This window comes from Canis aureus, chromosome 14 (genome assembly GCF_053574225.1).
Source record: "Canis aureus isolate CA01 chromosome 14, VMU_Caureus_v.1.0, whole genome shotgun sequence".
NCBI classification, from domain to species: Eukaryota; Metazoa; Chordata; class Mammalia; order Carnivora; family Canidae; genus Canis; species Canis aureus.
The window spans coordinates 61,772,520-61,789,037 of NC_135624.1; the positions used below are offsets into that span (position 1 = coordinate 61,772,520).

General features: G+C 35.3%; 1 protein-coding gene across 1 annotated transcript in view; it reads right to left on the reverse strand.

Moving 5' to 3' along the window:
• Window positions 1-16,518, reverse strand: part of LOC144282979 (transmembrane protease serine 11C-like) — a 51,845-nt gene that overhangs the window by 28,781 nt on the left and 6,546 nt on the right. Inside the window, exons 4-5 of the mRNA XM_077846631.1 lie at window positions 9,967-10,034; window positions 6,759-6,922 (exon numbers count right to left, since the gene is read on the reverse strand). Of these exons, the coding sequence (XP_077702757.1) occupies window positions 6,759-6,922; window positions 9,967-10,034 (232 nt within the window). The remainder of the gene's footprint in view (window positions 1-6,758; window positions 6,923-9,966; window positions 10,035-16,518) is intronic.

The window sequence follows — 16,518 nt, forward strand, 5'->3', positions numbered from 1 at the left end:
ATTAATTCAAATGTTAATATCTTCTGGAAACATCCTCACAGATATACCCAGAAGTAATATCTAACCAGCTATCTAACCATCCTGTGGTTCAGTCAAGTTGCCACATAAAATTAATCACACAGATCTAACCAACTTCAGATGGATAATGTTGGATATCAGTTAGGACAGTAATGTCTGTGTTCCAGGCATGTCTAATACATAATTGTATTATCTAATAATGTGCATGTCAAACTCAAAGCTTGAGGCTGCATTTTTAAAATCCTTAAATATTATTTTAAATAAATATCCAGCTTTATTGGAAGACATTTTGAAATACCAACAGGAATAATGCTCCATATCTTTTAGGAGACTTGGCAACATTTTCTCTGGAATAAAGTCAAGAATCAGGAACAAACAACAACAACAACAACAACAACAACAAGAATCAGGAAACAATGGTGTCTGAGGAGTCAAAAGTTATATAAAAAGTTAACTCCCTAGAGCTTATTTAATTAAGTAATGAGGTCCTAGACACCCTCATTCAAAGGCTACTTACTTTTTCCAATTTTTATGTATAAATTACTATGAAATATTTAAAAGAAATTTGGAGAACGTAGAAGAAAGAACACAGAAAACAGAAGTGATAGCAAGAATTCTGCTTGACATTGAAGTATGAGAAAGAAATAAAAAGAACAAACATAAGAGCTGAAAACCCTAAATATTAGGATCATTTATTGAGGGCACCAATAACCCTACATTTCCCTAAGGGAACTACAATATCCATTATATATTAATGAATGTCCATAGCGATGTCAGAAAAGTAGGTGTTGAATTTGAGAAAGGTTTTTGAAAAAAAAAATTTTTAAAGAGACTTTTGCTATTTGTCAAAAAAGTAAGAAATAAATAAATAAATAAATAAATAAATAAATAAATAAATAAATAAAACCTTAAAAAAGGTGGGGGGCATCTGGGTGGCTCAATGAGTTAAGCGTCTTCTGTTGGCTCAGGTCATGATCCTGGAGTCCTGGATGGAGCACCACGTTGGACTCTGCTCAACAGGGAGTCTGCTTCTCTCTCTCCCTCTTCCTGTTGTCCTGCTCATGCTCACTCTTTCTCTATCTCTTGACTAAATAAAAATTTAAAAATAAAGTATTTGGAAAATTTGCCTATTTAGAAGAGTTACTTCCAAGGAATTTTGAATGGTCAAGGTCTTACACTAAGAATATTCTAAGAAACTATTTGCTGATAAAACAGGTTTATAGAGCTTAAGATTGATTCTTTGTTAAGAAAGGACACTCTGGGCAATCCTATGCTTTTAGAAAATGTCCTCTAGGATTAAAGAATCATTAAAGAATGATTGGTTCCTTAAAAGCATAGTAGAAGTGAAGCCATGCATTATCTCAGGATCAAGCCACGTGAAAGAATGTGTTCTACTAACATCGTCATCCATATCTCAGTGTTTGCCAGCTGCTCCCAAACGAGTGGTAGGACAGAGCTTCATTCTTCCTCTTGTAAAACTCTTAATAATGGGTTAGGATCGTCATCCTTGTATATAAAGTTCTATGTTCTTATTCTTTCTATTACTTCCACATAATTTGAGTTTTTACTTTAACAAATTATGATTTACTATAAGTATTTAAAATATTTCTCATACTTATTCAATAGATAGCTAAGTGTACCAGTATATATACAAGGCATCTTTGAGTAGGAAATGATTATTATTTTTCTATATACTCATTAAAATTATGAGCATTCTACTTTATAAGGCGTTTCAGTTAAAACTCTACTTAGCTTATGAGGCATTTTTTCACTTTTACAAGGAATGACTTCAGTTTTTCCTTCCAGAACTTTTAGGAGAGCCTCCATGTAGTCATCCTTGCAGTCCTGTAGTTGGTGCATCTAGTCTAGTGTTACATTTTTTTCTTAGCTCTTGGTGTGATAGTTTATGACAGTTAGTGTCAAGTGCATCATGCTGTGAGGTCAACTTGTTTGGTGAGATATCATTTGCATTGTTTTACTTGTTCTTTTTTGTATGCATTAAAATTTAAATTGCATAAACATTAGGTATTATATGTATGTTCTGTTTTGGTCATTAAACTATGAAATAACAAGATCATGTGAGTAATCATACTATAAAATAAGTAATAAAGGAAAATTGACTATGTTAGCCAATTTTAAATATTGAGGTTATCATCTCTATTTTTTTTTTTTTTTAGATTTTATTTATTTACTTGAGAGAGAAAAAGAGCACGAGTTGGGGAGATGTGTTAAGGAAAGAGGCAGAGGGAGGAGCAGACTCCCTGCTGAGTAGGGAGCCTGACTCAGGGCTCCATCCCAGGACCCTGAGATCATGACCTGGTCAGGAGGCAGACACTTAACTGACTGAACCACACAGGTGCCCCTATCATCTCTATTTTAAGGGAATGTGATATCAATTAAGTGCAAGTAAACAGAAATTCCGAGATTTGGGAATGCATAAAAATTTTTCCCATTGAAGTCAGTGGTATTAAGTTAAGGAACTTGCCTTAGGAGAGTTTAGAATTGGTGGAAAAAACATGGCTATCTAACTAAAGAATGCACTCCATAAATACTGGTTGTTAGTACCTTGGAAAGTAGTAGATGTAATTTTTCATGGAATTCAGGAGTGACTGGAAAATTAAACGTTGTGTTCATGGGTATTAATAATTGAAGCATTCTTTCCATCCTAAATCTGGGAGTGGCAATGTCTATTAGTAGCATACTTGCGATCATTCATTTTACAAGCTGATGACAGCATTAGGTCCAATCCACATTACACTGTTTATACTAGATAAGCTTAAAATATATTTGTGTAATAGTCATACTGCTTGTGTTTTTCATATACACTAAATCAGTGTAAGCTTAAATATATATCCTCGTATATGTATTTATTTATTTTATAGGCTTTTTGCTGAGAGGGACAAAATTCTTTTTCTCTTAAATTTCCCTACAGTACCCAGCAAAGTGTTTGTTCAAGTACTTCATAATTGTTGATTAGCGTTAATATTGCATAATGTTTGATTTCAACTCCTCTCAGCGATTCTTTAAGTTAGATATGGATTTACATGCTTTCTTCATTGATGTTAACACTGAAGTCAGAGTTTAAAAGATTTTGATCTGCAACGATTGACTTCAGATTTAAAAAAAGAAGCCAGATATTCTTTTTCCACTGGAATTTTAAAACTTGCATCTTAAGTAGATTTTTAGTGCAGCTCTCAGTTCTAAACTGATTCATGAAATAGTGTTGAGAATGCAGAGTGTACTCAAAATCAGAACATATGGCTTAAAGAATCAGGTTTGCCCGAGACTTTATTTTATGACTTAGAGTGAATTTTATTTCATTGACTCTTCTTTACCTACAAATAAGGCAACCAGACCAGAGATTGCTAAGGTCTTTTTCAACTTTAAGTTCTTCCAAAAGCCCACAGTGCAATAAATAATGCACTTTTCATGAATTTAATTTGGACCAGAAATCAGTAACCCATTTTCACTATTCCTGATTTTGCCACTGATCTGGAATAAATAACTTAACCTGCATGACAGTTATAGAGAATTCAAATTCTAAGTGGAAATCCTGTGAGATTTATCCTTTTAGTCATGATGATAGATGGCAAACTATTTTTTTTTTTAAATCAACCAATATCCTTTTTAGATACTCATTCCAATATCATTTGGTATGTGCATAAGAAAAATAAATGAATTTCCTCTTAGCATAAACAAAAAATGGGAAGTGAGAATTTTATCCAAATTTCCTGGCCCATAGTCAGTATTCAGTCAGTACTTATTTGATAAATGAAAAAATAAATTAAGCCAATAATTATTTAGTATTATTACTAAGAATTACATAAAGCAGTTTTCCCGGGGTAGGTGTAATTATCAAGTACTGAAACATTGATGGACACTTAAGTTGATTAACTTATTATTTCTGCAAAAACAATACTTTTCATCCCTTGATTCAACTACCACTGATTTACTTCATCCTTGGGGCTTGTAACATTTTTTTACATTGGGCTATTGCCCTGCCTTGAATCTATATATCAAAGGCACATAGATATGTTCCCTAAGATTCCATTGGTGTGCAGTGAATATTCAAGAACACAGTTACCAGAAGAATAACCATGATCTCTGGCAAAATACTCTTACGAAGTATATATATAGAAGAAAATCTATCTTGGTTACTGTTTTTTTGGTCTCTACGTTAGGCATTGCACTAAGGGCTTTAGATGTGTGTGTTCATTTTTTTTTTTTTTCAGAAAAAACACTTCTACTATAAAGTATATCAATCATGATCTCCTTTATAAAGGTGAAAAAGTTAAAGCTCTGTCAGATGAAGTAATTTGTTTTTGGTGGGGGTTTAGGGGTAGGGGGATATGGAGTTGCCCCTACTGCACTAGTACTTTGAAGTGTGGGGAAAGTACTTGGGAAAAGGACAATGACTCCCCCACACATCCATAGTGAAGTTTCTGACTCCTCATCCATAGTGAAGTCTAGGTTTGGGGGAGAAGATATGGGCGGCCTACTGATAAAAATAATAGCATATACACATATATAAAGTTGACTTGCAAATATATAATCCATAGGACATACATTTTGAGTGTTTTTTTTTTCTCTAAAAACCAATTAATATTACTTTACCGTAGTCCTGTTTTTTAAAGTGCATGAGGTCTTTGAAATACAGCAGCCATATGCAGTATTTTTTATTCTTGCCATCACCATGATGAAGTGTTTAGACTGAGGTGCAGAAATGTGAAGCAATTTTTCCAAAGTCACACAGTTGATATACAGTGGACCTGGGATTTAAATCTCAGCAGGTCTGGCAGCTCTGGTGGCTCAGCGGTTTAGCGCTACCTTCGGCCCGGGGTGTGATCATGGAGACCCTGGATCGGGTCCGCATCAGGCTCTCTGCATGGAGCCTGCCTCTCCCTCTGCCTGTGTCTCAACCTCTCTCTGTGTGACTCTCATGAATAGATAAATAAAAAAAAAAATCTTTAAAAAAAAATCTCAGCACGTCTTACCAATATTTTGTATCTTCTCTTTCTAGACATAATAATGTAGGAAACTTAGTTCTGTATTTAGCCATGTTGTAACTAGTAGAGCTGGCCAGTGGTGTCCAAGCCACAGCTGTGGGAAGTAGTGACTTCTTCCTCTTTGTTAAGCAGCTTGTATAAAAATAAAATTCAGCAATATTGACATACTTAGGAGCAGGCTCTAAGCAACTAAACTAACCAGAAAACATAAGGTCAGACTGTCAATAAGATAGCAGCAACCTTGTGACAACAACCTTGACTATCTAACTAAGGTTTTCATAAATCCCTAAACCAGAGGCACGTTTACGTGGTGACCAATGAAGATTCATAATCACCTAACTAAGAGCTGTCTTAGATGTGAGTTTTGTGTTCTCATTTCATTGTGGTTTTGCAGAACTGGTACAGTTGGCTGCTGGGTTTGGTACTCTACCTGCGAACCCCTGGTTTCACAAGGCATCTAACTTCTGATGCGGGATGAAAGAGGAAGAAGAGGGGGTTTCCAAGCAACAAGTAGAGGCTAAGACAATACCAAAGCATCATCTGTACTTAAGTGTATTACACTTAACAGTCACTGTTAAGTGACACCCTTCCTAAAATTGTAGGATGGCATTGTAATAAATAGAATTACTGAAAAAAAATAGTGGAAATCTAATGCTGTTTCTTTACATATGAGTTCATGTTTTTAGCAGATGAATTTTTAAGAATATATCTTTGGTGGCAAATTCTCTATAAATTGCAGATCTGCTCTATTTTTCTGTGTTCTTTTGAGGTCACCACACATAGGATAAGCTGTGTGAGAAGGAAGGTTCTAAGAGAAAGCATCTAAACCTGAGAAGAGTCACATTTCAATAACCTAATGGTTTCTTATCCAGGGGAAGCATGTTCAGGTTTTGCTTTTGATCCGTTTGATGTTCTATGCAAATGAATCCTTGGCCTAGATTTATTTTTTTCATAAACATTTCATCCTTTTAGTCCTTCCTATAGGGTCAGGGATACTTTTCTGTCTTGGTCAAACATGTGATAGCAGAGAATTGATGGCCAAGCTTAGCTGTGCCAAGCATTGGCTATCTCAGAGAGACACTCGTTATTCTGGGCATGAAGGGGCATTTGTCTCTACCTTTTAGAAACTGTCTTTGACAATATTGTTAGGTGACCAAGAATAAGAATTAGATTGTATAATTGTACACCTGAAACTAATATAACGCTGTATGTTAGCTATACTGGAATTAAAAAAAATAAAAAAAGAATTAGATTGTACATATGAGTGAGAGAGAGAGAAAGTCCATTAAAAGCCTATGAGGAAGTAGGCTTGATGATAAAGAGATTCAAACTCATTTCTGGAATGTAGGAGCCTAGATTCTTGAAATAGCCAAAAGAACTCAGGGAGAAATCACAACCCACAGAACAAGCCATTAAGAGTTTACGGCTGCCTTGTTTTGCAAAGAAATGTTATTTGGGTCCCTGACTACTTTTTTTTTTTTTTAAACTCTATCATCAAGTAAAGTTTAATTCCAGGAGTACAAGAATGGTATTATATCAAGACATTGATTAAAACATAGACCCTGATTAACAGTGGTTAAAAGCAGTAATCGATGTATATGAAATCATATTTAAAAAAAATTAAAAAAAAAGAAATCATATTTAAGAGGGAAGTGTTGTTTTAATTTTTACAAAAAACACTATATTAAAATTAAAACTTGAAAATCACTCTATGCCATACACAAAAAGACTTACCTGAAAATTTAAATGAAGAAGAATCTATACATAAAGACCCAGTTTTGCCTTTTAGCTTCTGATATAAAGTGGTTTCAATCCTATCTCGAAATTTTGCTGCAGTATTTTTAAAACAGGATTTAAACTTCAGCACAGCATGTATTATCACTTTCCCTTGGGCTCGGCTGCAGAATAGAAACAGACAAATAAATTATAATTTTATTACTGGAGCCTTGATCATTCTTAATGGAGTCATTTTATAATTTTGCTAAGCAGAGCTCCTGGCAGCTATTCCACTCTCAGGGGGGTAGAAATGGCACTTTATGTCCATGGTGAACAGTAAAGAGAGTGTGATTTAGACTCAGAGGAACTGTGTTTGTATTCTAGATTCACCATCTGCTAACTCCTTGACTACAGCAGGCGAATTTCTTCATCTCTGTAATGGGGATAATATTATTTCCTGGGTTATTGTACACACCATATAAATTAATGTATATGGAGGTATTTTGTAAATGTCAGTGCTGTGTAAAAAATTTATTAGTATATCTATGTATAATAAATCCATGATGGTCTCTAAGAGCATAGGGCCAATAGCACATAACAGAATGAAACTTAACAGGTGAGATGAAAGAATCATTTATTATCTTGGTTTTTTTGTGTGTATGTGTGTGTTTTCATTTGTTTTGCTTTTAAAGATTTTATTTATTTATTCATGAGAAACACAGAGAGAGGCAGAGACACAGGCAGAGGGAGAAGCAGGCTCCTCTCAGGGAGCCTGATGTGGGACTCGATCCCAGGATTCAAGGATCATGCCCTTAGCCTAAGGCAGATGCTCAACCGCTGAGCCACCCAGGCGTCCCCTGGTTTTTGTTTTTTGTTTTTATTTTTGTTTTGGTGGAGGCACAGTTTGCAAGAGTGGGCCAGTTCTCTCTCATCTGTTGGAAATCAAGACTGAGCAAACACCTTAGACTGGATTTATTTTATTTGTAATTCTGACTTGAAGATTCAAGTGTACTATCCAGAAATTTTAAAAGGGGATAACTATTACTGACTTGATGAGATATCTATTCTGCTCTATTCTATGTTTCTGTACTTCCTCCCTTCTTCCCAGGCATTTCTCTATATTTATACATCTGAAAATCCACAGCAACCTCTGAGTAGGTGACTCAAGAGAGATCTTGAAAACATCCACTTGCAAACCTTCATAATACCCGTGAACAAAAACAGAAGCCATGGCTAAGATCCAAGATTTTCTAAGTAATTGCAAAGCTTTATTATTTTAATAATATTTTTCCAGGGTAATTCTAGGTAATGGATTAGCTAAGTTTTATATAACCTTTTATTATTTTATGTTTTAGGACATACGTACACTAGATGCTCTTCCTCTAAGCACTATACGTGTATTCTTTTTATTTCCTAGGTACAGTACTCAGCATTTAGTAGTTATATGTCAATTTACTAAGTATTCTCACCTCTTCTGCTTTTACGCAGGTGCAATGCTAGTATTTTCTTATGTTATTTGTAGAGACAAACCCTTTACTTCTCATGGAATAGACAAGGCATATTGTATTGCTCTGTTGATTTTAAAGATTTTGTCAAACCATAGATGTCACTCTGAACTTTTCTCCTGGATGGGATAACAATCTAAAAATAAACTAAATACAACATATGGATTCTTAATCTGACATCATCAGAATCATATGACCCTCTTTTACACTGAAATCATGAACTAAAAGTTATTTTAATATTACCTTCTCTTGACTCATAAAATAATCTTTAGTTTTATTTGACAAATGCATCTAATTCTTTTCCATTGGCAGTTTTCCTTTCCATTCTTGAAGTTTCAGTTCAGTCATTCAGTCAGTCATTCACTTAACAAGTGTGTATTAGTCCAGGCAATATAGCAGACAGCATTCTAGGTACCAGAGCTACATCCACTACCAGCATATAAGAGCCCAAGGAGCCTGCTCTCATGCAAGTAAGAGAAACAGATAAACAAGAAAATGAAGGTATAAAATAACCTTCAAGGTGTGTTCTATGAAGAAGACAGCAATGACTTGAAGGTTGGAGGTGGCAACATTATAGACAGCTTCAGGGAAAGATTCTTTTTTTTTCAAAACGTTTTGTTTAAATTTAATTTGCCAACATATAGTATAACACCCCATGCTCATCCCATCAAGTGCCCTCCTCAGTGCCCATCACCCAGTTACCCCAAACCCTCACCCACCTCTCCTTCCACAACCCTTTGTTTGTTTCCTAGAGTTAGGAGTCTCTCATGGCTTGTCTTCCTCTCTAATTTTTTCCCACTCAGTTTCTCTCCTTCAGTGAAGGCCTCTTTGAAGTGAGGTCCCAATGACAAGGAGTGAGTCGTGAGAACTGAGGGAGAAATCTCCCAGAAAAAAGGAATAGCAAGTACAAAGGCCTTGACCAAGACAGACTTAATACTGTTACCACTTGGGGGTTTGGGTCTTGTATTGTCAGATCTTTTTACTTTTCAACACATTCTGAGAATTACGTCTTTTATGTAATATTTCCCAACTTTTACATTAATTAATTAATTAATTAATTTTTAGATTTTATTTATTTATTTGAGATAGTGAAAGAGCAAGCACAAGCTTGGGGAGGAGAGGCAGGGGAAAAGGGGGAAGCAGACTCCCCACTGAGTGGGGAGCCCAGTATGGTGCTCAATTCCATGACCCTGAGATCATGACCTGAGCTAAAGGCAGATGTTTGACTGAGCCACCCAGGCACCCCCCAACTTTTATATTTAATCCACAAGTCTTTAAGCTAGATTTGGCTACCTATTAGTTTGCTCCCCCCAGACCAGATATTCTGTATATGGCTTTCTTATCTTACCCATTTTTTCCCTATATTGAAATAATCTCCTGACTTTATATTTGTCTTGTGACCTTGTGCCTTCAAATAAAAAACAAAACTTTATATTTGTCTTGTGACCTTGTGCCTTCAAATAAAAAACAAACCTATGCAACCTTTACCTGAAACTCATAATCAATCAGAATTGGTTCTGGTTAAATAATTTTCCAAAAGATCTTGAATATCGTTTTTTTTTTTGTTTTGTTCTTTTTTTTTTTTTTAACATTTGAAAATGCTAGTGCTTTTGAAGCCTCAAACTAAAATTTATTTCATCCTTTGAATTTATACCAAGTGAAGATGAGGCATGAAGTGAACAGAATTTTCTGCTCTGTGCTTCTTGGGTGATTTTACATACCTTACTTGGACAACATGAGATTTGACATACTGTCTTCTCAGTTTGGATCCATGAAATGTTTCATTTATCTGTTCAAAAGTAAAATGAATGGTGACTTATGTTTTTTTTTATTATTTTTTATTTTATTTTTTATTTTTTTAAAATTTTTTATTGGTGTTCAATTTACTAACATACAGAATAACCCCCAGTGCCCGTCACCCATTCACTCCCACCCCCCGCCCTCCTCTCCTTCTACCACCCCTAGTTCGTTTCCCAGAGTTAGCAGTCTTTACGTTCTGTCTCCCTTTCTGATATTTCCCACACATTTCTTCTCCCTTCCCTTATATTCCCTTTCACTATTATTTATATTCCCCAAATGAATGAGAACATATAATGTTTGTCCTTCTCCGACTGACTTACTTCACTCAGCATAATACCCTCCAGTTCCATCCACGGTGAAGCAAATGGTGGGTATTTGTCATTTCTAATAGCTGAGTAATGAACTTATTAAACTCAACACCAAAGAAACAAACAATCCAATCATGAAATGGGCAAAAGACATGAAGAGAAATCTCACAGAGGAAGACATAGACATGGCCAACATGCATATGAGAAAATGCTCTGCATCACTTGCCATCAGGGAAATACAAATCAAAACCACAGTGAGATATCACCTCACACCAGTGAGAATGGGGAAAATTCACAAGGCAGGAAACCACAAATGTTGGAGGGGATGCGGAGAAAAGGGAACCCTCTTACACTGTTGGTGGGAATGTGAACTGGTGCAGCCACTCTGGAAAACTGTGTGGAGGTTCCTCAAAGAGTTAAAAATAGACCTGCCCTATGACCCAGCAATTGCACTATTGGGAATTTACCCCAAAGATACAGATGCAGTGAAACTCCGGGACACCTGCACCCCGATGTTTATAGCAGCAATGGCCACGATAGCCAAACTGTGGAAGGAGCCTCGATGTCCAACGAAAGATGAATGGATAAAGAAGCTGTGGTCTATGTATACAATGGAATATTACTCAGCTATTAGAAATGACAAATACCCACCATTTGCTTTTTTTAACTTTTAATTTTTCGTTGTGGAGAACTCCAAATATACACAATGGCAAAAGAAAGAGTATGGTGAACCCCATGAGCCCATCATTCAGCTTCACCAGTTATCATTAAATGGCTAAACAGGCTTTATTTTATTACTACCGGCATCCTAAGAATTAAATAAACCCTTAATATCATTGAATATATCGAAGTTTGAGAAGAGAAAAAAGAGATAGGGGAAAAATAATAAACAGTGAGAGAAAATGGTTCTGAATTAAAAATCATTATTCACATATCCCCACTGAGAAAAATACAGGATTAAGAACTCTAAAGCAAGATAAAAATCAGAATTCAAATCTCAATAGAGGAAAAAATGCAGAGAGGAAATAGTGGTGAACAATGAAACCTGAGGAGGGGGTGTGTTCAATGCAATGAATATATAATTTCAATGCTTGCAGTGGAAGCAACCTACTTTAAGAAACATCCTAGTAAGAGTTTAGAGCATCAGATACTATCTCAGCAAAACCTAATCACTAGAAATAGGAGTGGGGGAGGAAAGAGGAAATAAAAGTGTTAAAAAGCCTTTTCAAGAGTAAAGAATGAGAAGAGAGGAGAGAACAGAAGTGACAGTCATTAAAAGCCTCTTCTAAGGTTAGGGCTTAGGTAAGAGAAATAACTAACATTTGATGGGGCTAATAATTTCTGTAAAACTAGTGGAAAAATAAATGCATCCAATTTTGAGTTCCAGAAAAAATAACTATTAACTAAGTATGTTGAAATTTCCAAGAAGAAAAAATACAATGAAAAACAATTTAAACCAGCCACAAATAAGGAAAAGAGCGAAAACGTAAAATAAATTATTTACTTAAAGGAAACTGCAGAAATAAAATCAAGTATCCTACTTGTTACAATTGATGGGAATAGGTAAAATTTTGTCATTAAAGAATCTATCAGGCTGCATTTGAAAACAAAACCTCGGTATCTGTTATTTATTTATTTATTTAGTTATTTTTTATAAAGATTTTATTCATTTATTCATAAGAGACACAGAAACACAGGCAGAAACAGGTTCCCTGTGGGGAATCTGATGCAGGACTTGATACCAGGACCCCTGGATCACGACCTGAACCGAAGGCAGATGCTCAACCACTGAGCCACTCAGGCATCCCGGATTCTGTTATTTAAAAGGATCATACTTGTAAATAAAGCAATGAAAGATTGTTGGAGATGAAACTGTGGGAAGGAAATACTATCCCATTAATTGAAACCCAGTAATGGAATCCAAAAGTATATCCTAGAGTATAACATTTATGTTATATAACAAGGATGGCATTTTAATTATTGGGATAGGCTGGATTATTTAATAAGTGGTATCAGGTCAACTGGCTACCTATGCCAGAAAGAAAATAAATTTAGGCTCCTACCTTAACCTAAACTACTTCAATATGGATAAAGACTTAAAAGTGGGGTGCAAAAACTTCCTAGGAAATGGAATACACTTCTTTTATGAACTGTGCAAACCATTTCAATCATTTGATCTTAGCCAAAAGGCCAAGAAGCTATGAAGCCATGTCAATCAAAACAGAAAATTTAGAAAATCAAAAATACTGATTCGAAGGGGCACCTGCACCCTGATGTTGATAGTAGTATTATCAACAATAGCCAAATTGTGGAAAGAGCCCAAGTGTCCATCAATTGATAAATGGATAAAGAAGATGTGGTATATATATACTGTACAATATTACTCAGCCACCAAAAGGATAAAATCTTGCTATTTGCAACAACATGGATGGAGCTACAGTGCATTATACTACTATGTTAGTCAGAGAAAGACAAATACGGTATGATTTCACTCATGTGAATTTAAGAAACAAAATAGATGAAGATAGAGAAGGAGGAAAAAAGAGAGAAGCAAACCATCAGAGACTCTTAACTATAGAGAAAAAACCTGAGGATTGATGGAGAAGAGGTGGGTGGAAGGATGGCTTAAACGTATGATCAGTATTAAGGAGGGCACTTGTTTTGAGCACTGGTTGTTATACATTAGTGATGAATCACTAAATTCTACTCCTCAAACCAATATTACACTATATGTTAACTAACTAGAATTTAAACGAAAATTTGAAAAAAAAGTTTTAAAAAACTCAGTATACAATATTTATACTGAATAATTATAGTAAGACTATAATAATTATATAATTATTATATTATAGTAGGACTATAATTTCATTAAAAAATGAAGCTTATTTTTTTATTTTTTTTTACTGGAGTTCAATTTGCCAACATTTAGCATAACACCCAGTGCTCATCCTGCCAAGTGCCCCCCTCAGTGCCCATCACCCAGTCCCCCCAATCCTCCACCCACCTCCCTTTCCACTACCCCTTGTGTATTTCCCAGAGGTAGGTGTCTCTTATGTTTTGTCACCCTCACTGATATTTCCACTCATTTTCTCTCCTTTCCCTTTATTCCCTTTCACTAATTTTTATATTCCCCAAATGAATGAGACCATATAATGTTTGTCCTTTTCCAATTGACTTATTTCACTCAGCATAATACCTTCCAGTTCCCTTCATGTTGAAACAGATGGAGGGTATTTGTCGTTTCTAATGGCTGAGGAATATTCCATTGTATACATAGACCACATCTTCTTTATCCATCATCTTTCGATGGACACCGAGGCTCCTTCCACAGTTTGGCTACTGTGGACATTGCTGCTATAAACATCAGGGTACAGGTGTTCTGGCATTTCACTGGATCTGTATCTTTGGGGTAAATCCCCAGCAGTGCAATTGCTGGGTCATAGGGCAGATCTATTTTTTAACTCTTTGAGGAACCTCCACACGGTTTTCCAGAGTTTTCCACACAGCCATTTTCAGAACTGGCTGTATCAGTTCACATTCCCACCAACAGTGCAAGAGGGTTCCCCTTTCTCCACATCCTCTCCTTTATTGTTTCCTGTCTTGTTAACTTTCACCATTCTCACTGGTGTGAGGTGGTATCTCAATGTGGTTTTGACTTGTATTTCCTTGATGGCAAGTGATATGGAACATTTTCTCATGTGCTTGTTGGCCAAGCCAATGTCTTCCTCTGTGAAATTTCTGTTCATGTCTTTTGCCCATTTCATGATTGGATTGTTTGTTTCTTTGCTGTTGATTTAATAAGTTCCTTATAGATCTTGGATACTAGCCCTTTATCTGATATGATCCTCTCAATAGATGCAAAGAAAGCATTTGACAAAATACAGCATCCATTCCTGATCAAAACTCTTCAGAGTACAGGGATAGAGGGAACATTCCTCAGCATCTTAAAAGCCATCTACGAAAAGCCCACAGCAAATATCATTCTCAATGGGGAAACACTGGGAGCCTTTCCCCTATGATCATGAACATGACAGGGATGTCCACTCTCACCACTGCTATTCAACATAGTTCTAGAAGTCCTAGCCTCAGCAATTAGGTGACAAAAAGAAATAAATGGCATTCAAATTGTAAAAGAAGAAGTCAAACTCTTCCGCTTTGCGGATGACATGATACTGTACATAGAAAACCTAAAAGCCTCCACCCCAAGATTGCTAGAACTCATACAGCAATTCGACAGTGTGCCAGGATACAAAATCAATGCCCAGAAATCAGTGGCATTTCTATACACTGAGACTGAAGAAAGAGAAATTAAGGAGTCAATCCCATTTACAATTGCACCCAAAAGCATAAGATACCTAGGAATAAACCTAACCAAAGAGGTAAAAGATCTCTACCCTAAAAACTACAGACCACTTCTGAAAGAAATTGAGGAAGACACAAAGAGATGGAAAAATATTCCATGCTCATGGATTGGAAGAATTAATATTGTGAAAATGTCTATGCTATCCAGGGCAATGTACACGTTCAATGCAATCCCTATCAAAATACCATGGACTTTCTTCAGAGAGTTGGAATAAATCATCTTAAGATTTGTGTTGAATACCAATAAAAAATAAATTTATAAAAAAAATTTGTGTGGAATCAGAAAAGACCCCAAATAGCCAGGGGAATATTAAAAAAGAAAATCAGAGCTGGGGGCATCACAATGCCAGATTTCAGGTTGTACTACAAAGCTGTGGACATCAAGACAGTGTGGTACTGGCACAAAAACAGACACATCTATCAATGGAACAGAATAGAGAATTCAGAAATGGACCCTCAACTTTATGGTCAACTAATATTCGACAAAGCAGGAAAGACTATCTACTGGAAAAAGACAATCTCTTCAATAAATGGTGCTGGGAAAATTGGACATCCACATGCAGAAGAATGAAACTAGACCATTCTCTTACACCATACACAAAGATAAACTCAAAATGGATGAAAGATCTAAATGTGAGACTAGAATCCATCAAAATCCTAGAGGAGAATACCAGCAACACCCTTTTTGAACTTGGCCACAGCAACTTCTTGCAAGATACATCCATGAAGGCAAGAGAAACAAAAGCAAAAATGAATTATTAGGACTTAATCAAAATAAAAAGCTTATGCACAGCAAAAGAAACAGTCAACAAAACTAAAAGACAACCTACAGAATGGGAGAATATATTTGCAAAAATGAAGCTTATTGTTTGAAATGAAAAAAATAATAAAGTAGACATAAGACCATCTAAATAGTCACATGTAAAAAGCACATTTGGAAAGATATTTTCATGCAAATAGAAATATTAACATCTGTAATTTACAGAGATTTTTACAAATTGGCAAGGATAAGACTACTGGAATAATGAGGCAAAGGATGTGAATGGGAAATTCACACATGAGAAAGTCCAAATGGCCACCATGCAGAGAAATAGACCTTCAATCTCACTACTGGTCAGTGAAATTCAAAATAAAGTAACAATGATATACATTTATCAGATTAGTACAAAGTAAAAACTGTATTTTTTGCACCTATTGCTGGTGTAGATGTGAAGAGTAAGCAAATACATGACTGGTAGATGTGTGAATTATTTCAACTTTTAGAAAACAATCTGGCAACATTTCTTAAAATAGTCATTTGATGAAGAAATCTTAGTCTATACACCTATCAAATATGTGTAAGTATACGGTTGCATGTAAGAGGATTTGTTTTGCAATGTTGGTTATATTAGTCAAAACCTAGAAACAAAATAAATGCCTGTAAGTAGGGGGAGGGTGAAGTATATTATGCTACATCTACACCAAAAAATAGTATGCATTCATTGACAAGAATAGATTATACCTTTATATTGACTTGGAGGGATTTCGATGAGATACTGCTGAGGAAAACAAATAAGTTTTATAAAATTGTGTATAAGGAACTGTCTATGAAAACTTTCAGACTTACGTAGATTTTCTGAATATCAACAAAAATAACTATGTCACAAAAAGAAGAAAATATTTCTAGAAAGCAATTGGAGGCGCTTTTCTAAAAATTTCCAGTTCCAGTTCTGATTTATCTAATTTTAGTATAGTAACAGTTTAGCATTGTTTAACATTCATTTTTAATTAATATTTATACAAATCATCCACATATTTAAAATT